The sequence below is a fragment of the Schistocerca americana genome, chromosome 6 (genome assembly GCF_021461395.2).
Source record: "Schistocerca americana isolate TAMUIC-IGC-003095 chromosome 6, iqSchAmer2.1, whole genome shotgun sequence".
Lineage (NCBI taxonomy): Eukaryota > Metazoa > Arthropoda > Insecta > Orthoptera > Acrididae > Schistocerca > Schistocerca americana.
The window spans coordinates 249,819,743-249,847,243 of NC_060124.1; the positions used below are offsets into that span (position 1 = coordinate 249,819,743).

Below are 27,501 nucleotides of genomic sequence, written 5' to 3' on the forward strand. Positions count from 1 at the left end.
ATCTTTACCAGGTCACCACCTACATCATATTCCTCATCCCTATCATGACTGTTCCCTGCTCCAATACCTGATTCTCATTTGTAAAATTCCTACATAACTCCCCTATGCTGTCAGTCACCTGAGCCAGCTCTGCACTAGGCTTCATAATGCTGGTGACCTGGTACTCGCTCCCCAACATTTACTGCAACTGCTGGCCCACATCTCTACCATGTGAACTACCTAGCAGCAGAGCCTTCTTCTTTCGGTTTGACTGTGCAACTAACCTAGGCCTCCTATTTGCTAAGGACTGCTGCATGTTTCCTATACCTACAGCTACAAGAGGCTCCTCTCCACTCAACTCTGACAGTTGGTCAAATCTATTGCATATACGCAAAGTATAACTATCCGAATACCTTCTCCTCTGATTGTGAGCTGCCTTTTTCCTACTGCCAGCTCCCATTCGCCACCACCCTTCACCCTCCTCAACCTATCTAGTTCCTCCTTTGCGCATTGTAACTGCACCTGAAGGGCACAGATCTTATGCTCCAGCTCCTCTATCAACTTATTTCTTCTACAGATTCTGCATTCCCAGGAGAGGATCTTGCTTGAATGCCCATGGGCTTCCCCACTGCATTCTCTCCCCCAATGAAAATACTTTGAACAAATCTCCCACTGTAATCCACTACTCACAAACCTACGACAGAGCCCACACTTCTCACTCATGGTAAAATTTTACAGTTACTGAAAAAAAAAAAAAAAAAAAAAAAAAGTATACATCTACGTTAACTAAGTTCAGTTATATCAGTAGAACTATTTATAGAACTAACAATAGTGGTGTCGAAATTCTGTGTCTCCTAAGAAAGCAACTACTTGTATTAATACAACTGCACCACAGCTAATACCAATACCAATAAAACTTCACAAAATTATTAGCTAAAACCAAACATTCAAGTGGCCACTGGAACACTCAATGAAGTTAAAACACTGAATGAAAATTCTACCAACATATTTCACTAGAAACAATAAGAAACGTTAGCTGAAAACTAAAGCATGTGATTTACTAAATGACTTCAACACAACAAAAACTCTAAAAAACACAGAGCGAACGTTTCCAAAAGGTTAGTAAATTATTATTTTGTCATAAACAGCATGAAACACTGCTGAACACATTTTCTGAAAACTGTCTTGAGGAGTTAGTTTGGAAGTCCACACTCCATGGAAAGACCTTAGTCTTTGCTGCAACAATTAGGCTGGACCATATCATGACATCATTATAGCAATTATTGTTACAAAAGATAATAAATCATCAAAGAAAGCTAGGAGAGTGTTTCTTTTAGAAAGAGCATATAAGCCATTGTCAGCAGCTCACTTAGACAGTGAACTGACATCACTTAGTTAAAAAATGATGGATACAGACGAATTATGGGCAAAGTTTAAGCAGATTGTAAATCATGATCTGAAGGATTATGTGCCTAGTAAGTGGATTAAGGATGGGAAAGATCCACCATGATTTAATAATGAAATTTGGAAAATGCTGAGGAAGCAGAGGCTGTTCCACTCTCGGTTCAAAAGTGAACACACAAATGACAACAAACAAAGGTTAGTAGAGATTCATGCTCTGTGAAAACACCTACGCATGAAGCATACAACCATCACTACAGTCATACCTTGGCAACAGATCAGGCAGAAAACCTGAGAAAACTGTGGTCATATGTAAAATTGCTAAGCAGGTCTAAGGCTTCCTTTCAGTCAATTGTTGATCAGTATGGTAAGGCACTTGAATATAGCAAAACAAAAGCCACAGTTTCAAATTTTGCATTCAAGAAATTGTTCTGCACAAGAATTGTACACACATATCTTCGTTTGACCATCAAATAGACTGCCGCAGGACGACATAGCAATAAACATCCCTGGCGTAGAAAAACAACTGAAACAGCTGAAAGCAAGTAACTCACCAGATGAAGATGGAAACCAATTTTAGTTTTACAAAGACTATTATAACACAATGGTCCATTACCTAGCCTGCATTTATCATGAATTTCTTGCCCAGCACAAAGTGCCAAGTGACACAAGAAAAACTGTGAATGACTCCTGTATATAAGAAGGGCAAAAGAACGGACCCACAAAATTATAGACTAATAACCCTAACTTATGTTTGCTGCAGAATCCTTGAACATATTCTCAGTTCAAATACAATACAGGAAATAGCACAGAAAATTGGTCTTGGAATATCCTTTGAAAAAACAGTCATGTTAACTGACCCACCACTCATAAACAAAACTGCCATAGGAAACCAAGAAATCAAAATTGTAGATAAATTTAAATATCTGGGAGAAATCATAACATATAACCTCAATGAAAAGCCAACATGGCATAACAGAATAAACAAATTGACTAGAGCACAATATTTCACCAAAAACACCTACAACAAAGGAGTCTGTCAATAGCAACAAAATTAAAACACTACAGAACAGTCACTAAACCAGAAATAACATATGCAAGCAAAACCATCTTCAAAACAACTAACACTGCACAAACAGACAAAATACTCAAAATATAGAGAAGAATCATCAGAACATGCATCAACAAATCATACAATCATACCAGAAAGATGGACACTGGAGAGTAGCCACAAATGAAACAGTCTACAAGGAAATAGAACTAGTAATGAGTACAATCAGGAACAAACTCATATCATTTTTCAGACATCTAATCAGAACACCAGAGAACAGGATCATCAGGAGAATAATAGAAAAATTGTGGAATAGTATGTGCAACATTAAGTGGATTACAGAAATATGAAGGAGCTACAGATTACATAGGAAGACCTAAGAAACAAAACTGACAAAATCAGGAAAGTCACAGACAAACAAACCAGACTGCAAACAAGAATCAACAAACAGACAATAGAAAGGGTGATTTCTGATGAAGAAAGAAGGATAAGATCCAAGAAGAAGTACTGGGCTGACAGGAAACTGAAGAATTCTTTGTATAAAGTTGGCTAGAGTGGTCCAATGAAGGCCATAAAATGTAAATAATAATAACAATATGGCATTGATAGGTCACAGCAACCACACAAATTACAATCTTTGGAATATTAACTGCTCTGATGAGCTGCCATGTTTAATCCAGTCTGCCTTTGTACTTCATGCAGTGTTCATGTTCATCAGCCTTTATGGTAAAATATATGTGTATGTAGAAAACTTGGGAACTGTTTATTACATATATTATGATCCATATCCAGAACCCCATATTGGTGACCCCAGACAAAAAGTTCTACGTCTTCCGCGACGGTTGTATACAATCAACAGGTTTCACGTCCGACCCCATGGCTACATCACTGAACATCCTTTACGACTAGGCCAACACAACCCTCTGCCCTCAGTTATTTCACAGCTAACGGACAATGATCTTCAAGGAGGATAACCTCTACTTTAGCAACTCCACAACGACTGAGTGTTACGCAGTTACCTCAAACAATGGACTCAGGTTTTGTTTTGCCAGATTACGCACAACAACACATGAAAAGTAGACAGTCTACTAAATAGTATGATGATCGATCACTCGTACGAAGTTCAAAGGGACCGAAATTCACACACGTGCATTGATCCTCTACACACCATGACATCGGCTACAGTAGTGCCGTGCGCAATGCCACCATTTGTGCAAGACACACACGCAGTCAACTATTACCAAGCTACGCCAGCCTCACCTTCCTCACAAACAGTAACAGACATGTTTATGTATCCAGTTCGCCAGAACAAACCACCAGATTGGCAGCCCAGTGTCGCGACCACGTGGGTACAAGTGCACCCAACATAACCTCTTCACCCAGCAACGTTGTACTACAACAGTGTGACTGCCAACAGGTTTCATCAATGTTTTATGGTCCTACCATGAAGGGTGCGTGGCCAGTGTGTGGGGAAAACTCTCATTGTTGCCACTTTAGGCTCCAAGCCGCCCCCCCCCTCCACTCATGGGAGACCTCAATTCCGACCATACAACCGCTCACTCCTTCCTCCTTCCGCAGTACCATCTGCGTCTGCCGCACCAGCATTCCGCGTCATTTCCGAGTTGGACAATGTCTGTGCTATTCCTGCAATTTCCAGTCCAGTTTACGGGCCCTCATTATGCGCTGCTTGCCCGTTCGCGCCCACAGTACCGACCGTGCCTGCCGCATCATGGCTTTGGCCATTCTTCCGAACGTGTGTACTAGTAACATTTCTGCTCTGGTGATGCCGGATCCCAGCATGAACTCTTGTGCAGTGGGACCGCAGGCCTTCCAAGACACGCCAAAGCCACCTTCGTCTCCACCTCCAGGCTGCGTACCCAAGCTACCTCCCCTATATGAGGACAATTCAGTTTCATGGTTCGCACTGGCAGAGCACCTCTTTGAGCTGCATTAAGTGACTGATGACAACACCAAGTTCCTATGTTAGGTCACACACCTTCACGGCCACTCGGATTTAATTTGTGATCTCCTACTTTCACCTCCACCGCCACCAAAGTACAAGTTCACCAAGAAAACAATATTGGACCGACCTGCCTGGTCACCACAGGAACTGATAATCAAGATTCTGTACGAGGAGTACCTGGGGGACTGCACTCCGTCACAACTTTGGCTCCGCCTGAGGTTACTCATGAGTGAACACACAATACCGGACGTCACTCTGTGGACGGTATGGTCTGCCAAGTTACCTACCGACCTACAGATACACCTACTGCCACACTCTTTTGAGTCTATCGGTTCTCGCCTATGCATCGCAGATCAACTGTATGCGCTCCTGTGCCAGAAACACCCAGCTCATCACCCATCGCTGTGTGACACTACACCTCTTGTTTACTGGCCGTCTGCAGGCAGGGGCAGGGCCCATTCCACTTCCATACCTTCTACACCGCCAGGCAGTACTCGTTCACTCTATCCTCCTTCCAAGCACTAAAGACTTCCCTACGCTCCATATGTCCCGGTTTACATTCCAGAATAGATCAACGAGGACAATCCTCCGCGCTATCACAGTCACTGCCACCACCACATCTGGCTCATCCATACTGTTGGTACGGCAAGATTTTTGGAGCTGAGGCCAAGAAGTGCAGATTACCTTTCCAACACCCAAATGCCGACCGCAGGAACTAAGTGACGCAAAGTCCTGCAGGGAATTCACAGGCATCCCCTAATATTGCACTCCGTCCACTCGTCCCCTCGGCTGAGCGGTCATTTATACTTGACAGACATTTCATTGCAGTTTGTCTACCTAACTGACACTGGCACTGACGTGCCTATTATATCTCGATCATTGGCTCCCACCGACTTTTCACCAACGAAGTCTCTCCTACGAGCTGTCAACGCATCAACATTACAAACTGTTGGTTCTGTGAAAGTGATGGTGCACCTATCCCCTTCTCTGCCAACATTGACGAACCAATTCTCAGTATGGATTTTTTATCCCATTAAAAGCTCTCCCTGAACATAGTCTAGTGTTCAGTGTTACACCACCTGTCCAACACTCAGATACTGTGCTCCGGCACCCATACTCCTGGATCCATTTCTGCCGCAACATGGGATATAGTTCGCGACTGTTCCGCCCTAACAGGCAAGATTGTGACCTGCATCACTAACCTACTTTCAGAATATGACTCAGTGGTGTACCTCTGCCAGGAGAATGACGAGCTGAAACAATGCTTTGCTCACACTTATAACGAGCTCGCTGCAGCCCACACCTCTCTGTTGAAACTGCAGTCCGCAATTTCTTCACCAGATCAAACTTCATTGCCAAGCATCAGTTCGAACACCGATCAGGTTAGTTCAAAAACATTCACTGCATATGATGATTCACGTTCAGTGACCATCGCACCACCCAAGTGCCCACTAAGTGCAGTGCCTCGTGTTTCAAACAGTGTCTCTAATAAACAGTTGCTTGCACAGCACGACCACGACCACTACGCAGGCAGCCACCCAGCTTGTTGATAAACATTCCTCCTCTCCCACACACCAGCCAAGCAACTCAATGGCCATCACTGTCTATCGTGTGACACCAGCACCTCTCTCGCCTGCGCTGGTTACCCAAGGCAAAGGTAACAACAGACAGTCGCTGCGTGCCCCACTCTGCTTCGTGCTGCACACGCAGCCTCTTGTGCAGTTCTCAGTCTCTTCCGTCACTGAAGGAATGACACACAAGGTAATTACCACTGCCGGCCCTCCTATTAGACACAAGGTTAGATGCCTCAACCCCATTAAGTTGCACGTGGCCCAGCAGCAAATGAACGAACTTCTGGAGGCAGGCATTCTACAGCCATAGGACAGCAATTGGTCTTCTCCAATTCACCTCATCACCAAACACAACAGTTCTTTTTGAATGTGAAGAATGTAAAGAAAGTGGACAATGTTCAAAACCATCGTACAATATGCATTAGATGAGTATGTGCCAAGCAAGATCGTAAGAGATGGAAAAGAGCCACCATGGTACAACAACAGAGTTAGAAAACTGCTACGGAAGCAAAGGGACTTCACAGATAACATAAACATAGCCAAAGCCTTGCAGACAAACAAAAATTACACGAAGCAAAATGTAGTGTGAGGAGGGCTATGTGAGAGGCGTTCAACAAATTCGAAAGTAAAGTTAAAATGGTACTGAAACAGAGGATGACAGACTAAAGGCCAAAATACTAAATGCCTTTTACCAAAGGTGTTTCACAGAGGAAGACTGCACTGTAGTTCCTTCTCTAGATTGTCTCACAGATGACAAAATGGTAGATATCGAAATTGATGACAGAGGGATAGAAAAACAATAAAAATTGCTCAAAAGAGGAAATGCCACTGGACCTGATAGGATACAAGTTCGATTTTACATAGAGTACGAGAAGGAACTTGGCCCCCTTCTTGAAGCAGTGTACCGTACGTCTCTAGAATAGCGTAGCGTTCCAAAAGATTGGAAAAGGGCACAGGCCATCCCTGTTTTCAAGAAGGGACACCAAACAGATGTGCAGAACTATAGACCTATATCTCTAACGTCGATCAGTTGTAGAATTTTGGAACACGTATTATGTTCGAGAATAATACCTTTTCTGGAGACTAGAAATCTACTCTGTAGGAATCAGCATGGGTTTCAAAAAAGACGATCGTGTGAAACCCAGCTCGCACTATTCATCCACGAGACTCAGAGGGCCATAGACACGGGTTCCCAGGTAGATGCTGCGTTTCTTGTCTTCCACAAGGTGTTTGATACAGTTCCCCACACTCATTTAACGAACAAAGTAAGAGCACATGGACTATCAGACCAATTGTGTGATTGGATTGAACAGTTCATAGATAACAGAATGCAGGATGTCATTCTCAATGGAGAGAAGTCTTCCAAAGTAAGAGTGATTTCAGCTGTGCCAGAGGGGAGTGTCGTAGGACTGTTGCTATTCACAATATATATAAATGACCTTGTGGATAACATCGGAAGAGCGCTGAGGCTTTTTGCAGATGATGCTGTAGTATATCGAGAGGTTGCAACAATGGAAAATTGTACTGAAATGCAGGAGGATCTGCTAGGAATTGACGCATGATGCTGGGAATGGCAATTGAATCTCAATGTAGACAAGTGTACTGTGCTGCAATTACATAGAAAGACAGATCCTTTATCATTTAGCTACAATATAGCATGTCAGCAACTGGAAGCAGTTAATTCAATAAATTGTCTGGGAGTAGGCATTAGGAGTGATTTAAAATGGAATGACAATATAAAATTAATCGTCATTAAAGCAGATGCCAGTCTGAGATTCATTGGAAGAATCCTAAGGAAATGCAGTCCGAAAACAAAGGATGTAGTTTACAGTACGCTTATTTGCCCACTGCTTGAATACTGCTCACCAGTGTGGGATCCGTACCAGATAGGGTTGATAGGAGAGATAGAGAAGATCCAACGGAGAGCAGTGCACTTTGTTGCAGGATCATTTAGTTATCGTGAAAGCATTACGGAGATGATAGATAAACTCTAGTGGAAGACGCTGCAAGATACACGCTCAGTAGCTCAGTATGGGCTTTTGTTGAAGTATTGAGAACATACATTCACTGAGGAGTCAAGCAGTATGTTGTTCCCTCCTATGTATATCTCGCGAAGAGACCATGTGGATAAAATCAGAGAGATTAGAGCCCACACAGAAGGCATACTGACAGCTTTCTTTCCATGAACAATACGAGACTGTAATAGAAGGGAGAACCAAGACAGGTACTCAAGGTAGCTTTCGCCACACACCATCAGGTGGCTTGTGGAGTGTAGATGTAGATGTGTGGTGATTACAGACATTTAAATGCTTGCACTGTCATGGACAATTACCCCGCGCCAAACATAAAATGATTTCACTCATATATTATCACGTGGTACAATCTTCAGTGTGATTGACTGCAAACATGCTTATCACCAGATTCCCGTAACACCGGAAGACATTCCAAAGGCTGCAATCATCACGCTGCTTGGTTTGTTCCAGTACAACTTCATGCCATTCAGTTTAAAGAATGTGGCAATGTTTCATTGACGCATTCTTATGATGATTCAAGTTCTGTTTTGGATACCTGGATGACATACACAGTTTCAGCAAATCGACTGAAGCCCTCTAAGATCATTCATCCCAGGTCCCCAGACTTTGGCATCCAACGGTGTCGAGGTCAACAAAGAAAAATTCCAATTGCATCAGTCTTCTGTGACATTTCTGAGCCACACTTTATCCGCAGATGGAATACAGCCTCCCAAATCCTGTGTGCAGGCTATCGTGTCATTGCCACCCCCAGCTACGTACAAAGAACTCAGATGTTTCCTAGGTACTATCAATTTTGGGTGTTAAACCAGTCCGTTGGACTGAACCCAAGCTAGAGGCTTTCAGAGCTCTTAAAACAGCTTTAGCTCATGCAGCCATACTCCCCCACCCTGATCCGTCTGCCGATTTGTTCATCACTATGGACGCCAGTGACATCACGGTTGGGGCAGTATTACAACAGCAAAGGCAACACAGTTTCAGCACTTCATTTCTTCTCCTAAAAAACTGTCTACAGCACAGTAGAAATATTCCACTTTTGATAGAGAGCTTCTGGCAGTGTACAAGTTCGTCAAACATTTCCACACTGACATCAAGGGCCATCCTTTCTTCATTCTTACTAATCAAAAACTGCTGGTGGATGCCTTCTGCAACCCGCCAGAGGATCCTCCCCCCGATGTTTCTGCCACTTCAACCTGATCTCTCAATTTACTACGGACGTACGCTACATCAAAGGCACAGAGAACATCCCCTCTGATTTCCTCTCACAGATAATTGCTGTTTCAAGTAACATTGATTTATCCGACCTCGCCACTCTACAGGCTTCAGACAAGGACACTCAGGTTCTGTTCATGCAGCCGCAGTCTTTGCTCGTGTTTACCAACACTAAGTTCCCTGGCGTTTTGGACGAAGTGTGGTGCGACTTCTACGGACATTCTGCGGCCTTCGCTCCCACCCATGCTGCACTGAAAGGTTTTCAATGCTTTGCATAATCTCGTCCACCCCGGTGTCCGAGCCACCACTCGCCTCGTCACCGAGCATTTTGTATGGAAAAATGTGAAACAGGACTGTCAAACAAGCACGCAGCTGCATTTCCTGTCAGGGAAACAAAATAGCATGTCACACCTCTCGGCCACTTGGCAAGTTTGACATCCCTAAAGGACATTTCTGTCGTGCACATATCGACCTTATCGGTCCCCTGCCTCCGTCGGAGGGCCACAGGCATATCCTGTCCACAATAGCCTGAATGTCTCGTTGGGTGGAAGCTGTCCCCTTACCCAACATCACAGCAGAAACTGTAGCCAAAGGATTCATTTCTTCTTGGATCACTAGGTTTGGCTGTCCGTCCATTTGCACTGCGATGTACCACCTGACCACATCAACAACGTGTCGATTATGGTGTTAGATAATCATGTGCTTGTACTGCTCATCGACAGCAAGACCCGACCCTCACCGAGGAACTCAACGTCAGGATAGCGCATAGCTTGTCCCTCCCACAAGAGTGCGACCCATCACGTGTTTGAGCTTCCATTTCTTCGGACAGCTCAATCTGCATTTGGGGAAGGCACGCTTACATGACGCCTCCTCTCCCATACCGCTACTCCAAAGTTGGCCGACGCATCATTCCCCCACTGGTTTTTGGATTACGAATTGGACCAGCGGCCACCTCCACACATTCGCACGCCGACACAACGGATATGGAGCTTCTGATCGTCCGCTTGCCACTTCGCTGACACCCATACGACCCCCCTCAGGTCTCACAGGCCGTACTCCGTACTGCGGGGGAGGAGGGGGGGGGGGGGTGGCGGCATCGATAGGTCACATCGAACACACAAATTACAATCTTTGGAATATTAACTGCTCTGATGAGCCACCATATTTAATCCAGTCTGCCTTTGTACTTCATGCAGTGTTCATGTGTATCAGTCTTTATGGTAAAATATATGTGTATACGGAAAACTTGGGAACTGTTTAACTGTTTATTATGTATATTACGATCCGTATCCAGAATCCCATAATAATAATAATAACAGTTACATTGCAGACCCATACACATTCCCTGATACACTCACACATGGAATAACTTATCTGAAACCTAAAGATCAAGCAGACACAGCAAACCCAGCTAAATATCACCCCATAACATGCCTACCAACAATATACAAAATATTAACTTCAGTAATTACACAGAAATTAATGACACATACAACACAGAACAAAATTATAAATGAAGAACAAAAAGGCTGTTGCAAAGGAGCACGAGGATGTAAAGAGCAACTGATAATAGATGCAGAGGTGACATATCAAGCTAAAACTAAACAAAGGTCACTACACTATGCATACATTGATTACCAAAAAGCTTTTGATAGTGTACCCTACTCATGGTTACTACAAATATTGGAAATATACAAAGTAGATCCTAAATTGATACAGTTCCTAAACATAGTAATGAAAAATTGGAAAACCAAACTCAATATCCAAACAAGTTCAAATAATATCACATCACAGCCAATACAGATTAAGCATGGTATATACCAAGGAGACTCATTAAGTCCTTTCTGGTTCTGCCTTGCTCTGAACCCACTATCCAACATGCTAAATAATACAAATTATGGATATAATATTACTGGAACATACCAGCACAAAATCACACATTTGCTATACATGGATGATCTAAAACTACTGGCAGCAACAAATCAACAACTCAACCAATTACTGAAGATGACAGAAGTATTCAGCAATGATATAAATATGACTTTTGGAACAGAGAAATGTAAGAAAAATAGTATAGTCAAGGGAAAACACACTAAACAGGAAGATTACATATTGGATAACCACAGCGACTGCATAGAAGCGATGGGAAAAACAGATGCCTATAAATATCTAGGATACAGACAAAAAATAGGAATAGATCATACAAACATTAAAGAAGAACTAGAAGAAAAATACAGACAAAGACTAACAAAAATACTGAAAACAGAATTGACAGCAAGAAACAAGACAAAAGCTATAAATACTTATGCTATACCAATATTGACCTACTCATTTGGAGTAGTGAAATGGAGTAACACAGACCTAGAAGCACTCAATACACTTACACGATCACAATGCCACAAATACAGAATACATCACATACATTCAGCAACAGAAAGATTCACATTAAGCAGAAAGGAAGGAGGAAGGGAATTTATCGACATAAAAAACCTACATTATGGACAGGTAGACAATTTAAGAAAATTCTTTATAGAACGAGCAGAAACTAGCAAAATACACAAAGCAATCACTCATATAAATATATCGGCTACACCATTGCAATTTCATAACCACTTCTACAACCCTTTCGATCACATCACATCAACAGATACGGAGAAAGTAAATTGGAAAAAGAAAAGACTACATGGCAAGCACCCGTATCATCTAATACAGCCACACATCGATCAAGACGCATCCAACACATGGCTAAGAAAAGGCAATATATACAGTGAGATGGAAGGATTCATGATTGCAATACAGGATCAAACAATAAACACCAGATATTACAGCAAGCACATTATTAAAGATCCCAATACCACAACAGATAAATGCAGACTTTGCAAACAACAAATAGAAACAGTAGATCACATCACAAGCGTATGTACAATACTAGCAAATACAGAATACACCAGAAGACATGACAATGTAGCAAAAATAATACATCAACAACTTGCCATACAACATAAACTAATAAAACAACACATTCCCACATACAAGTATGCACCACAAAATGTACTGGAGAATGATGAATACAAATTATACTGGAACAGAACCATTATAACAGATAAAACAACACCACATAACAAACCTGACATCATACTCACCAATGAAAAGAAGAAATTAACACAACTAATCGAAATATCCATACCCAATATAACAAATATACAGAAGAAAACAGGAGAAAAAATTAAAAAATACATCCAACTCGCTGAGGAAGTCAAGGATATGTGGCATCAGGATAAAGTTGACATTTTACCAATTATACTATCAACTACAGGACTCATACCACACAATATCCACCAGTACATCATCAACGCAATACAGCTACATCCAAACGTACATATACAACTACAGAAATCTGTAATTATTAATACATGTTCAATTACCCGAAAGTTCCTAAATGCAATGTAACATATACCGTACAGTTAAAAGGAAGTCATGCTTGATCAAAGTCCGCATCACTTTCCATTTTTAACCAGACTTAACGTCTGAGAAAGTTAAGAAATAATAATAATAATAAGAACAAAAATACTAATAATAATAATAATAATAATAAAACATGGAACTATATAAATAAAATATAAACTGAAAAATATTGTCAACACTGTGTACAAGCAAGTAAGAGCTACAGATCAATCATCTACACTGAAACAAACTTTTGCCATACCATACATTTCTCTGGTGCTAGAAAAGTCATTGGAAAATTGCTCTCGTTCCAAAATTGGAGAATGGTGGCTTCATTTTATGTTACAGCATCAGCACTACATTGTGACACCACTAAGCTGGGTGACCGCAAGGGCTGTGGGGGATACATGTGGTAGGGTTTCATCATTTAACATAGCAAGTTCAGTCTCTCCTAAATCTGTCACAGTTGTATTTTTAAATGAGTTTGTGTTGAGCTGAGAATATCTTGAACAAGTAAGCATAACTCAGAAATAGCCTGCCATATGGTTGAGCTCACTTCTCTCTCGTGTTACTGTCTCTAGTGTGCTGATAATTTCTGACAGCAGCTACATCTTCATTTATTCAGTGGGATGTTAAACACTAATCATCCCCTCCTCCTCCAATTATTTCTTTTTGTTTTGGCTTTTTTGTCAGATGAACTGACATTACAGATTCAATTATGCTTCTTCCTCTTGATCCCCATCATCAGGAAACGGTTCCTCCAACTCTTCACCATTTAATGATGTATGACATGGCAACAGCAATCTGCCCATGGCCAATTCTGATATTCTTGACTGAACCTGTGCCTCCCTTCATGAATTTTATGTATTTGCTGTACAAATCTCTGAGATCCTTCTGTTTTGTCAGTTGAGCAATTTGCAAATTATTTTATTTCATATGATGCATTTATGACTAACAAATAGTACATTTTGTTCGAGGTATTTGACCGCTGGTGATTCACATCACACCACCATTTTTTAATTCCACATGGGAAGGACAACTATCTCCAGTTTAGTCAAATGTGTGTGTCAAGAACAGTACAACATTTTACAACCATCGTAATTGCCTCAACCAGCAGAGGAAATCAGGAAGAAAACTGAGATGGGGTTAATAGAACAGTAGCAATTTCCTAACTGCAGTGGCAGCATAAATGGTAAGTGTGTTAGAATGAAGTGTTCTAAAAAGAGTGGCTCAAATTATTTTTGTTACAAAAACTTCTTTCAATTGTCTTGCTTAAAGTTATTGATTATGATCACAACTCTGTGTTCATTGATATGGGCAGCTACAGTAGACACAGGTTCATGTGAGGAAAATGTGTTCTGCCTGTGAAAGCACTGCTGGGTACAAACATGGCCATTCCTCATGTGCTGATGGGTGAGGAAAAGGTTTAAATTACAAACATATCTGATGATCCATTTCCCCAAATCGGCAGCCTTGGAAGGTCCTTCAAAAGTGGTTTTCAATAAACAAATATGCAGGGGCTGTCATGTAGTGGAAAATGCCTTTGGTATACTCACTCACAAGTGATGAGCCTTCTTAAGGGCTATAGGCTTACAACTGATACTGCAGAATCTGTTGTCAAAGCAAATCGACAGCCTTGAAAGGTCCTTCAAAAGCAATTTTCAATAAACAAATATGCAGGGGCCGTTGTATAGTGGAAAATGCCTTCAGTATACTCACTCAAGAGTGATGAGTCTTTTTAAGGGTTATAGGCTTACAAATGATACTGCAGAATCTGTTGTCAAAGCAAATCGACAGACTTGAAAGGTCCTTCAAAAGCAATTTTCAATAAACAAATATGCAGGGGCCGTTGTATAGTGGAAAATGCCTTCAGTATACTCACTCAAGAGTGATGAGTCTTTTTAAGGGTTATAGGCTTACAAATGATACTGCAGAATTTGTTGTCAAAGCAGCACATTTATAGCTAAAATTGTTCTATAATGGCACCATTAGATTGTGCAAGGACATTATTATTTCAACTGAACATTATAGTACTGGTACTACATCATGCATACTGCAGAATTTGTTGTCAAAGCAGCACATTTATAGCTAAAATTGTTCTATAATGGCACCATTAGATTGTGCAAGGACATTATTATTTCAACTGAACATTATAGTACTGGTACTACATCATGCAACTGGGCATTTACTCATAAACAAAGAAAACACACACTTGATATGCACTTATGTCAATTTTCTTCCTTGCTGCTGCCTTTCTCATCTCATTTTTATAATCACAGTGTTGTACATCATGCAAAAATACATTTCATGCACCAACTCAATCAGTCTTTCTGTTCCTGCTGCCATATTGTGCATACATGCTCACTATGGATTCTGTAGAAAATCACAACCTGCCAGCTACAAGCAAGGGCAGTCTAGCATGGGTACAAGCCCCGTTTCATCATTTAAAAAAAAAAAAAAAAAAAAAAAAAAAAAAAAAAGCATACAGCACAGAGACTGCGCAGGCTACACAATCCCTGTTTGACAGTGCCTTAATGTGTTCATACATGGAAGGCATTATACAGGTAGACTAGTAGTAAAATGTGAGTTTAATGACAGACCCAAACATTTGTCAACATTTTCCCAATAAATTACTGAATGCCTGAATACTGATGCAATCAACACTAAAATTATACATAAAAAATTTTTCAATGACAATATTTTGCTGCCCTCAAAACTTTGCCACCCTGAGCAGCTGCATAAGTTGCACCTGCCTAAATACAGCCCTGTAGAGCATGATTTACATAGTGAAGAAATACTAAGCCTTCCTCTGGAGGGGTATATCTTATCTGATTTCTAAGCAAGGAGTTCATTGCGAAAGACAAGAGTGGCCATTTATGCCAAGTATAATGTTTCATTCAAAAGAGTTTACAAATCAAAACATTGTAAAGAACAGATATTTGAAGGTTGTGTGGGAGAGTTCGGAATTTTGGGGTTGGTGGAGGGGAGTATGGGGGGGGAGACTACAGGTTTTCCTATTCAGACTTGATGCTGCACTACACTCAGTTATTAATAAAGGCATATAGTTGATGTTTCATAGTGATTTCAATATATTCTTTCTGACTGATTCCGCAGAGAAAAGAGTGTTTGTGTATTTACTTGAATCTTACAACCTGGTACAAACAGTGTACTTTTCCAGCTAGAATTAAGGGAAACAGTGCCATGGCAGCAGACAATATCCTCACAGATCGTTGTCTAGTTGAAGGTCACAACGTGAGAATAATTAGTAAAGATCTGTCAAACAATAATGCAAAGACAGTAATACTACAAGGAATCAAAACAGTGTCATATCCTAAAGTAGTAAACAAAATATTTAGAGTGAGTCCACTTACAATGCAGACATATAAATCCAATCTCAAAGGGCTAACTTGGCAAGAAGTCTACAATACTGATAACTTGAATGACACATATAAATTTCATCATACCTTCATCAGTTAATTAGTAGCTCTTATCCATCCATCACAAAATGGCAGTACTAATAAGATAATGATGTGGATAACTAATGGAACTAGAATATTATACAGGAGAAGATGGAATTGTATCAAAATGTGAAGGACAGTCAGAGCCAAGTAACAGAATTTCACTATAGACAATACTGCAAAGTGCTGAGGAATATCATCACACACGCTAAAACAATATTTTACACTAAGAGAATAGAAAGCTCTCAGAATAAAATTAAAACTATACGGTCAATTGTGAAAGAAGTATCAGGGCAGAATGTGGGTGGCTCAACATATTATACCTCTTTTGTGTGAGACTAAAACTGTTAGTGATCATCAGAGATGAGTAAAATATTTAATAATCAGTTCTTGTCAATAGTTGGAAAGTTAAACCAGTTTTATAAGCCCAGGTAAACATATATAACTCTTGAAAGATGTTGTTCCAAGACAACTACATTACATTCAGCTTCAGGAAACAGGCAATTATCAATCAATTACTACATCATCAGAGAGTTTACATACTCCAGTATATCTATTCGGGTCATTGTCATACATTACTAGTAAAAAATAAAACAGCTTATGGCATAAACTGGCTGGTTGACTGCCAAAATAAACCAGCCACCCAAAAACACAATAAAATCTCTGACCAAATGAACTGAGCAAGAGTCCTGATGACACAGAAAATGTCAACAATTTTCTTGATATTGTCTAGTCATTGTCTAGAACTGATATTTAAGGGCCTTAGTAGACCAAAGACTTCCCTCCTAGCAGCATAAAACACACATGAAGTTAGAACATGACGCATGATGCAAAAGATTACAAACATATTTTTAAAAAAGTTGAAAAGGCAGCCAAAGAACTGGCAAATAATAGATTTATACTGGATAGTGAAAACAAATCAAAGGCATTATGATCAGTGATCAAAGCTGTAACAGGTGCCACAGGTAAAGGCCACGATCTTTCTGAAATCAAGATAGAGGATAAAACTATTGTAAATCCTGCTCAAATTTCTGAATTGCTTAATGAATTCTTTATAAATGTAAACAAATCTAATGTCAACGTAGCAGAGTATCCAGACACGGTAAATTTCTTCATCACTGAGCAACTTGACAGTGAATTTTTCAGTACATTACAAAAACTACTGTAAAAGATATAGAAAATGTGATACTGTCAATAAAAAGTAAAACATCAGCAGGATGGGATGGGATACCAACAGAAGAGTTAAAAGCAGTCTCTAAAATAATTGCACAACCACTAACTACAATAGTTAACTAGTTAACCAGCCCTTCAAGAAGGTTATTTTTCAGGCACAATGAAGTACGCAGTAGTTCAGCCACTATTCAAAAAAGGCACAAAAGAACACATGGGAAAGTATCATATAGTCTCTCTTCTTCCGTCACTGTCAAAAATATTTGACAAGGTAGTCACTGCACAAATTCAAAATTTCATAGAAAAATTTAAAATAATCTCAAAAAATCAGTATGGATTTCAAAAAGGCAAAACCACAATATCTGCTATAAATAAATTTGTTGATAAAATTATCTCGTCTCTAGACAACTCACTGCAAGCCACAGGAATCTTCTGTGACCTATAAAAGGCCTTTGATAGTGTGAATCACTCCTTGCTACTCTGTAAACTGGAAAAGTATGGAATTAGGGGCACAGTATTAGAATGGTTTAAGTCCCATCTAACCAACCGAAGACAAAGAGTGGTTATAACATCAGAGAGAGGAACTTATGCTTCAAAATGGAAAACCATTTCACATAGACTACCCCAAGGTTCTGTCTTAGGTCCCATTCTGTTTTTGTTTTACATAAATGATCTGCCACTTAATATTGAGTGTCACTCAGTTTTATTTGCAGATGACACATCTTTAATCATTGAAAGTAACGTTACAGATCAAATTCCACAAACTGTATTAAATACTTTAGAAAGCTTAGATAACTGGTTGATTAAATGGGTTAAAATTAAACATGGAAAAGACTCAGTTAATGCAATTTAAAACAAAGCAAACAAAATTAAATGATATTCAGGTCAGTCACAGAAACCAGGATTTGCAGGAAGCTAGCTGTGTGAAATTCCTAGGAATGCAACTAGATAAAAATCTATCATGGGGATCACACATACAGTACCTTGCAAACAAATTAAATAGCCTAGCATATGCAATGAGAATATTGTACAATGCTACCAGTATGGGCATAAGAAAAGTAGTATATCACAGCTACTTGAGTTAGTAATAAGGTATGGTATTGTATTTTTGGGTAACTCAAACCATATGTCAAATACTAAAACTTCAGAAAACCATCATTAGAAATATGCACAATGTATGCTGAAGAAAATCATGTCGCCCACTCCTTAAAAATCTGAGTATACTAAATGTTCCCTCACTATACATATATGAGCTGATTATCTTTGTACACAGTAACCCTGATTTATTTGTAGCAAATCATTTTCAACATGACTACAACACCAGATATCAAAATAATTTCATGCTGCCCATCCACCATTTAAAACTTTATGCTCAAACTCCACATTATGTGGGTATGAAAATTTACAACAAAATGAAAGGAAGATAAATGCTCAGCATGAATTTAGAAACACTGAAAAAATCCTTATATGAGCAACTAGTGTAGAAATGTTACTATTCAGCAGAAGAATTCATAAATGACAACATGAAAATTTGAGCAGGAGAGAGCAAGTACTTAGGACTGTTGATCTTAAAAGTTTGTTACTTTTGAAGAAAAATTATTGACTGCTTAATTAAGTAATTATTCAGTACTGTACTTTATATTACTGGTATTATACGAAAAATTGTAAACCAGTTTTTGTGTTTTAATGAGTCTCCTGTACTTTTAAGTCAATGGCTTGAAATCGTATGTTATGAGACAATAAACGTCTACTTCTTCTACTACTGTGAGAGCCAGACCACAAGCACCGTACTCTGGTGATCACTGTGCTGCAAGGGATAAGCATGTGTCACTGGGTTGTGTCCGATTTGGAGGCAAGTGAAGACAACATCGTCTGTCCTTTGAGTGTGAAAGGAAGTGCACCATGGTTGAATAACTAGTTTGACCAACCACAACTTTTTATTGCCCACTTGCAGCCAGTGACTTTCCCACTCAGCCATCTCTCTCTTTGTTACCCATAACATGATAGCCTGGGGAGGATGCTGTGGTGAACTGCAGTGTTTTCCTCACACTGCTTTCACTGCTCTGTCAGCTTCCTCATTCCCTCGATTCCCAAGTACCAGCAGAAGACCACTTGTTTCTTCTGCGTTTGCAGAATAAGTATAGTGTCCTGAACCATCTGAACTACCCAATCTGATTTGATGAATAGCCTGTAGAGCACTAAGAGAGAGTGTGCAGACGAGAAGCTTAGTTCTGTAATCTATCAACTGTGTACTATGTCTTTTAGATGTGATCACTTTCCTAACAACCTGAAATACAAGTCAAAGCACTTCATAAAGAGGGTGAAAGATGTAATGTAGACACATTACCAAGTTTTGTTGCTACTACTGTTTCCAAAAGTTTTTGAGAAAGGAATGCTCAAGAGGATCGGGGCACATATCAGTACACAATTTCCTGCAAGACTCACAATTTGGTTTCAGGTAACTGGTATCCACAGAAAATGCAATGTATTCTTTTGTGTGTAAGGCACTACAGGGCTAAATGACATGTTGGGGACAGTAGCTATTTTCTTTTATTTGATAAACCTTTTGACTCTGTGGACCAAGCAATACTTCTGCAACAGGTTGTTAACTGCAACAAAACACAAAGCATACTGTTTGTAACATGGAACTCTTGTAAAAGTGAAAGTCAAGTCAATCATTTTAAATTCTTAGGAATGAGGGGAGAAGTATCACATTTAACATTTTCTGTTGGAGCTGAATGCTTCTGTCTTAACTGTAAGAATGATCTTCACTGTCCCTGAAATGCAAGTCTTATTTATTTAGCTTACTTTCACTCTATTATCTTGTATGGTGTTATGGTTAGGGGAAATGCTGTGCACTCACCAAGTATATTCTTAACTTAGATCAGGGTGATCAGAGACATCTGTGGTGCCAGGCCATGGAAGACATGCATGCTGTTGTTCTAGTGTCTTGGAATTCCACATGTGCCACACTTGTACATATATTCCCTCACAAGATTTTTTGTTGACAATACTGACTCATTCAGAAGAAACTGCAACATTCATTCAGTGAAAGCTGTATGGAAAAACAATATGCACTTGGATAACACTTTCTTAAGCACTGTATGGAAAGTGTGCTCTATTCATTAGGTTTCATCAGTTAAGTTTCCAGCAGTACTGAAAAAATTGAGTAATAAACCCTAAGTATTCAAATCCAAGTTGAAATGTTCCTTGTGGCACACTACTCCTATTTAGCACAAGAGTTCCTTCCAGCAGCTGAAGACTTTTTAATGTGTTGTTTATTCATATACTCTCTCACAACTTTTTTAAAACTATTTCAATTACAAAAATTCTTATAGGCATTCCATAAACTATGTACTAACTCATTCCATGGTCAAGCACCTGTCTTGAATAGTCCCACAGAACCTGACAGATAGACAATAAAAATAAAGACATCAACTAATTTCTAGAGTGTAGTGTCTTCTGCACTTCAATAGATGGTGCATTGTTCAGCATCAAAGGTGCCAGTTAGTATTAATTCTTGGTAAATACTGACATTTGATAACTATGTTCCTCAATGGAAGTGTTGCAGATTCTGACAGAATTTGAGCAGAATTATTTTATCTGTTCTCTATGACCTATAACTAAAGAACTTTCACATAACAAATACCTTAAGAGATCCAGTATAAATATTCCTACAATGTGGTAGTCATGTCAAGCCGTAATCAATTATCAAGTCACAAAATCTAAGTCCTTAACATCTAAGATGCTACCTTGAGTGCCAACATTCTCCTGTTCGAATCAGTCTGTCAGAAATTCACTTATTTCTTACATGAAAAAACACTGTTTCTATGAGGACTGCATAATAATGTGAGGATATCCACAGAAGCCTTATTGCTGGAGCTGTCCAAGGATATTATCTATCTAGGTAATAATAATGTAGATCTCCAAAGCATTTAAAATCAAAAAGGTATTAATTATTGCTTGCATAAAAATGTTTCTTATGCAGCCGCTTTCAACTGAGTTTGGTTATCAGTAATGGAATGGTATCTCCTGAAGCCACACTGGAAGTGATTAAGATCCTGTTTGAAGTTGGTACTGCAGATGAGATAGCAGTCACTACAAGGTCTTCCAGAGACGGCCAACCATTGCAATAATATAATAATTAATGAGAAAGTTCAACTCAGCAGTATCCAAATTACATCTTTCCAACATGAAATGATGTCTTTTTTCTGTGTCATTTGTTGAAAAATAGTAGGATTCCCTCAGATTTCTCTCTAAGTTGCTACAATTGGTGAAATGTATTCTGTCGATGCCAGGCACAGTGTTGTGAAAGTATCGTATATGACAATACTCCAAATGTCTGCACCTAGTGTTTCCTGCATGAAAGTGTGTGAACGTTTCCTAAATTTTCTAAATTTGATCCAGAGTCAGCCTGTCTCAATCCTGAAGTGGCGTGTTAATGTGCACGGCTATCCAGATGGGTCATAATCGATATATGATTTCAGTGAGATTCCTTTATCTATTACCCAGTAGGACTTCAGGCACCTATATCTTATAATCACTCATCCCCCATATATGGATATAAAATTAGTATTATCACAATTCAAGTAACTGAAGGTAACTTATGATCCTGGACAAAAAATTGCATTTTGATGCATTTGGTACAAAAAAGAAGATATTATTGGCATTACACTAATGTCATAAAAGGAATGAATTTCAGTGATCCTGTACTTCATACTGCAGATGATTAAGTGTCTAGATCAATATGTTCCATCGTTGCCGCTTAGGACACAGGCACTCCAGGGCACCCGTCTGCTCATTGGCGGGCAGGTGCAGGTGGTGTAGACTACACTCCAGGCAACCATAATGCACACATTCAGTGCATGTGAGTCTCTAAGCCACCCCTGCCTGTGCATTACAGTCACATGTTATATTTTCAGAAACTGAAACAACTTTTTGATCAAATTGGTATTTTTTCCAGTATATGATGGTCTAATACAAGTCTATGGACCAAAGCCCCAAATACATCTCTGAGACATCTCAAAGTGGCCAAGTGTCTGTGACAGCTTGGTGCTGGACCTCTTGCTGTGGACTTTGAATATCTTATAGATTAGTGGATGGATTAATGTTGCTCACCATATAATTATTAGTCCTGTCATAATCCCACCAGTGCAACAACTATAACCTGAAGGAGTAACTTACTTCCAGTAGCAGAAAACCTCCAGCACTGTGTGGTATTGGTAAAATTTGACTGAGCAAAAAAATGATGGTTTGGAAAGTAACAAGTATATATAAATGCATGCATGAATAATTTTGTCACTTTAAAAGACATGCAGATATTAAAATATGTCAAACAAAATTACGCTTAACTTAAAGAAAAGTTTTGTAGTCATAAGCTCCTGCTCTGTCCTTTCCTTTAGCAAGTAAGACTTACCTCCTGAAGGACATCTGGAGGTGGCACATCTGAGATGTAAAGACATCTCACAAATTCAGTGGTGACCTATTAGGTTTAACTGTCATTAGAGACTGTAAAGGTTTCACCAACAAACAATTTTTTTGGCAGGTTTGACACTATGAGCAATGCTGACACCTCATTCACATGTGGCAGTTGAGAAATGCACAGAATTGAATTTCCATATTAATTGTTCAAAAACAGGCAAAACATTCATGGTTAGACAACCTGACTTATACTCCTTCCACTGCAGTGTCACCATCCAAACCAAGCAACTCAGCTGCTTTATATACATCAGAGTTACTGTACAATCCACTTTTACCATTAAACTGAGAAACACAGTATCACTTCATGTGAAGGATACCTTCTAAATTCATTTATTAAACCTTGGATTATTTGTTCTCTTATTCTGTCAAACTCTCTGTTTTCAGCTTCCTCTTTGGGTTAAAGGTTATGGTACACTAAATAATTTTATTTGCATTAACTCAACTAAAGGTCATCCTTAACAAGCATATATTTAAGAGTTTGTGTTGTGGAATTAATTTTATTTGCTGTTTCACAGTTGGAAACACATTCTTTTTGCATTGCTATAGTAATTGGAGACAGATCACATGATTTATCTGATAAGAAATCCATCAGTAGAAAATTTGTTCTCAGGAAAGCTTATTATAAAGACTTGCCAATTTTCGACCTCTACTTCATAATTCATGCACTTCAGATTCTACATTTAAGAAGTGCATGATACAAATAAAAACTTTGAATGCTGCCAATTAATCATCCTTCTCACTAGAAATCCAACATATATGACAGCTTTTCAACTTTCAGGTAAGCTGTGATGCGTAAGGATGCCACGATGTTTTTAGGTTTTTCAGCTGTATGTGGTTCACTGAAAATTTTATTAAGTTCATCTAAGAAGCATTGAGAGCTATGAACAGAATTTATAACACTGAAAACTTGTTCATAAACAGGATCCATCCTACAGTGTACACTAATCAGGTGTGGGTATACGTTTCTCAAAATTCTAGCTGCAGCACTTTCTTTTTTACTGGCAAACTTACAGCTCCATCTGAACGAAATTCTATAGGTATTTCCTTAAACATTTCCATGCCTATGCCATCTTCTCAGAAAGCTTGGATAAATTTTTCTTCAAGGGATTCTGTGCCAGCATTTTCCATTGATACTGTTTCACAAAAACAGCAGAATGTGGTATTTTTTTATTTGTGTATGTAAACTCAAGTGTTTTTCAGAAAAATTATCAGCTGACACGTCCATGAAAATGGGAAAAAGGTCAGCCAGTTTCAAAAAAATCACATGATTTTGTAATTGGTAGAAGATCTTGATAGTCATGAAAACTACACTCTCTTTTTGTGGCCACAAACTGATTATAACACTGTGACAGTTGCATCTTACTTTTCCTTCCTGTTTGTTAAAATAGCTCACAAGCATTTACTGTGCATGTAGAAACATGTATTTGCTTTCTGCATATTTTTTCCTGCTGTATACAATCCAAATAACACTTTTTTCATGTTTATATATGGCATTAAGGTTCTTTTCCGTATTCTTCCTTGCTATACCATCTTTTGACCAGATGAAGTTCTATTTGTTTTACACACTTGCTGAGCATGTTTAACACAAGCACAGCAAAACATCACTAATGCGTCTTCTTCATTAATAGTAGTAAACATTAAACATGGTTGATTTTTCATCAAGGATGTTGAAAACTTATTTCCTACTGCACTGTCACTCTTTAATGATGTAGGTTTATCTTTGTTGTTGCTTATAACTTTATCTAATTAAAATACAAATACTCCACCTCTGAGACTGCTTCATCGCTTCTATGTATTTTAATTATATTTTCCCACACATTTTCACTCAGCAAATCTTGTGATACCACCATATCTAATGATGGTATATTAGCATTAAAATTATCACATTTCAAGAATTGGATAATCAATCCACTTCGTGTCTGTTTTCAGTATTATCTCCACTGTTTTCAATAGATAGACTGACAACAACCATTTACAATTTCTGTCACTGCCCACTATGGAGTTGTCAAGCACATAATCAAAACTGCCACTCTATACAAAACTACCACAGCGAATTCAATATTTCCAATCAATTGTTTCTGATATTAAAAATTTAACTGTTCTTCATGAAGTACAATGCATTATTATTAGTAATCTAATGAAAAATTATTCTTGAAATGGAACTATTTCGGTGGTGTAAGTGTTGCTGTTTATCTCACTATAATTAACACCCCCCCCCCCCCCCCCAATCCCCTCAGGAATTTTGCATGCTGGTCCCCAGTGGATATGCCAACAATGTACCTGGATGGTTTCCAGAACACAATAACCCAAATGGACTTTTCCCATCCTGTGCTTTAGTTCCATTAAAAATATATGGTCAGAAATTAAGTATACTTACTTATAGAATACAGACAGTCACTTAAGTTTTAGATCTTTTGATGGAATATTAATTGGTGAAGAATTCATGATCTCTATTCATTTCAGAGCAAGGTGAAATATTAATGAGAACTTTCACTGATTCATTCATTCATTCATCATGTCCCACAGATTCCATCACGAAGGAGTACTTTTTTGGATGTGGAATGGATCAAGGTATATATTAACAAACTAGGAATTACATTGTTCTGATTTCTTGTGAGAGTCTACAAAGGGAATCTTTATGTTAGCAAGTGAAGGAGGTATAACTGTTCCAGTCACACACAAAATTTCAAGTATTCTCTACTTTTACAGGCAGCACTGTACAGCATTGTTGTATGATTAGCTCCTGGATAATTTCGTGTGGAGCTCAAATTTTGGGCCTTGTGACATAAAATTTACATGTTTCTACATAGTGGCGTACAAATTAACTACAGAGCGAGATGGTGCAGTGGTTAGCGCACCAGATTACATTCGGTAGGATGTTGGTTCAGACCTGAGTCCAGCCATCCGGATTTAGGTTTTCTGTGATTTCCCTAAATCCTTTCAGGCAAATAACGGGAGGTTCCTTAGAAAGGGTACGGCTGACTTCCTTCCCCATCCTTCCCTATCTGATGGGACTGATGATCTCGCTATTTGGTCCCCTTCACCCAAATCAATCACCCAACCGACTAACTAACAAAATAAGTAAAACACACACACACACACAGATTTACTACAAAATATTTTCATGTATTTCTGAAGCAATTACTACCACCATAATTTCAAGACCTACCTCCAAAATCCATCCACTGTCGCAATAGTTCAATAGGTGGTTGTGCCCCAAATGTTTCCAGGGCTGGCATATTAAGGTCATCGATAAAGAAAACAAGTCGCTTCAATAGTGGTGGCCCAAAAACACCTTTTCGCCTCCTGTCCAATTTTGAGTCTATCAGATCTTGTGTCTGATTGGCTGATGTCCGTGCTGAGAAGGCCAAGAATTCACAAAGAAATCGACGATGCAAGCCTCTTGAAAGTGTTGATGCTACTGTCACTGACTTTCCTGTTCCTGTAGGCCCCACACATAGAACCTGGTGTTCACATGTTACCAGTATGGCTAATAATGCACTTGATCGAACGTTGTCGATTGTAGGTACTTCAATGTCTGAAAATAAATATCCAATGTCAAAATTAAAAGGTAAAATATTATAAAGTTAATTTAATTTACTAAAACCTGGAAAAGACATTGATGCTTCATAACTCTGTTGATAATTGCACAAGCACGATAAAATAATTGAATACTGCAATTCTGGAGGCTTGGTTACTAAGAAGCCAATAAGAAAACATGTGATGGGCAGGAGGAGGTACACAAAAGAGAGCTAGCTAATGCAGTAAAGAATTTAAAAAAATATATTAATAGTTAATGCAGATGCAAGCTGGTACTGCAAATATTTGAAAGCAAGAGGAAACTACAGTAATTATAATTTCTAAGGACATGTAGCTCTGATGCATGGATTAATGAGGGTGACATACTACTGGGTAAAATATTTCAGAGGTAAAATCAGCCCACCTTTTGAATTGATACAGACTTCTTAGGAGTGTAATTCCATGAGCGCGGAATGTCAGACACCTTCATTTAAAGAGAGAAATGGATAGGTTGGTGTTATACGATATAATTGGAGTTAGTGAAATATGGCGGCAGCAATTAAATTACTTCTAACCCTGGAGAAAAGGGTAATCCACACAAATCATGTGGGGTTAAAGCAGGAGTAGGTCTAGTAACTAATAAAAAAATCCTATTGTGAGTCAACTGCTATAAACAAAAATAGTTAATGTGTTATCATAGCCAAGACAGACACAGAGCCAGCACCTGCCATAATAGTAAAAGTCTATATGTTTACTATCTTCACAGATGATGATGATGAGAGGTATGATGGGATAAAATAAATTACTCACAACATTCAGGGAAATCAAAATTTAATTGTGAGAGAGGACTGGAATCCGACGGCAGGAAAAAAAAAGAGAGTGTAAATAGTAGGCGAACGTGGGCTGAGGAAACAGATGAAAGTGAAAACTGCCAGGTAGACTTTTGCACAAATCATTACTACCCATTTATGTCATGAAAGACAGTTGTAGACATGGAAGAGATCTGGAGACACAAGAAAGTTTTGGGGACATTACATAATGTGATGGTAATGCCTTGAAAAATATGTTACAGTCAAAACAGCATATAAATATTGTCTTAACTAATATTATACTGAGAACTCCAAATATGCAAAAGCAGTGACAAAATGTCAAGAGCTGGAGAAGAAATACTTATAGCTTGGTCATGTCACCTAACCCATGACAGTATAGCTGATAATGGTCA

The 27,501-nt window shown here is 39.0% G+C and overlaps 1 protein-coding gene across 1 annotated transcript in view; it reads right to left on the minus strand.

Annotated features, from left to right (window-relative positions):
* LOC124620075 (dynein axonemal heavy chain 1-like) overlaps positions 1–27,501 on the minus strand; it is an 804,068-nt gene that overhangs the window by 459,169 nt on the left and 317,398 nt on the right. The window contains exon 25 of the mRNA XM_047146741.1: positions 25,930–26,298. Coding sequence (XP_047002697.1) covers positions 25,930–26,298 — 369 coding nt within the window. The remainder of the gene's footprint in view (positions 1–25,929; positions 26,299–27,501) is intronic.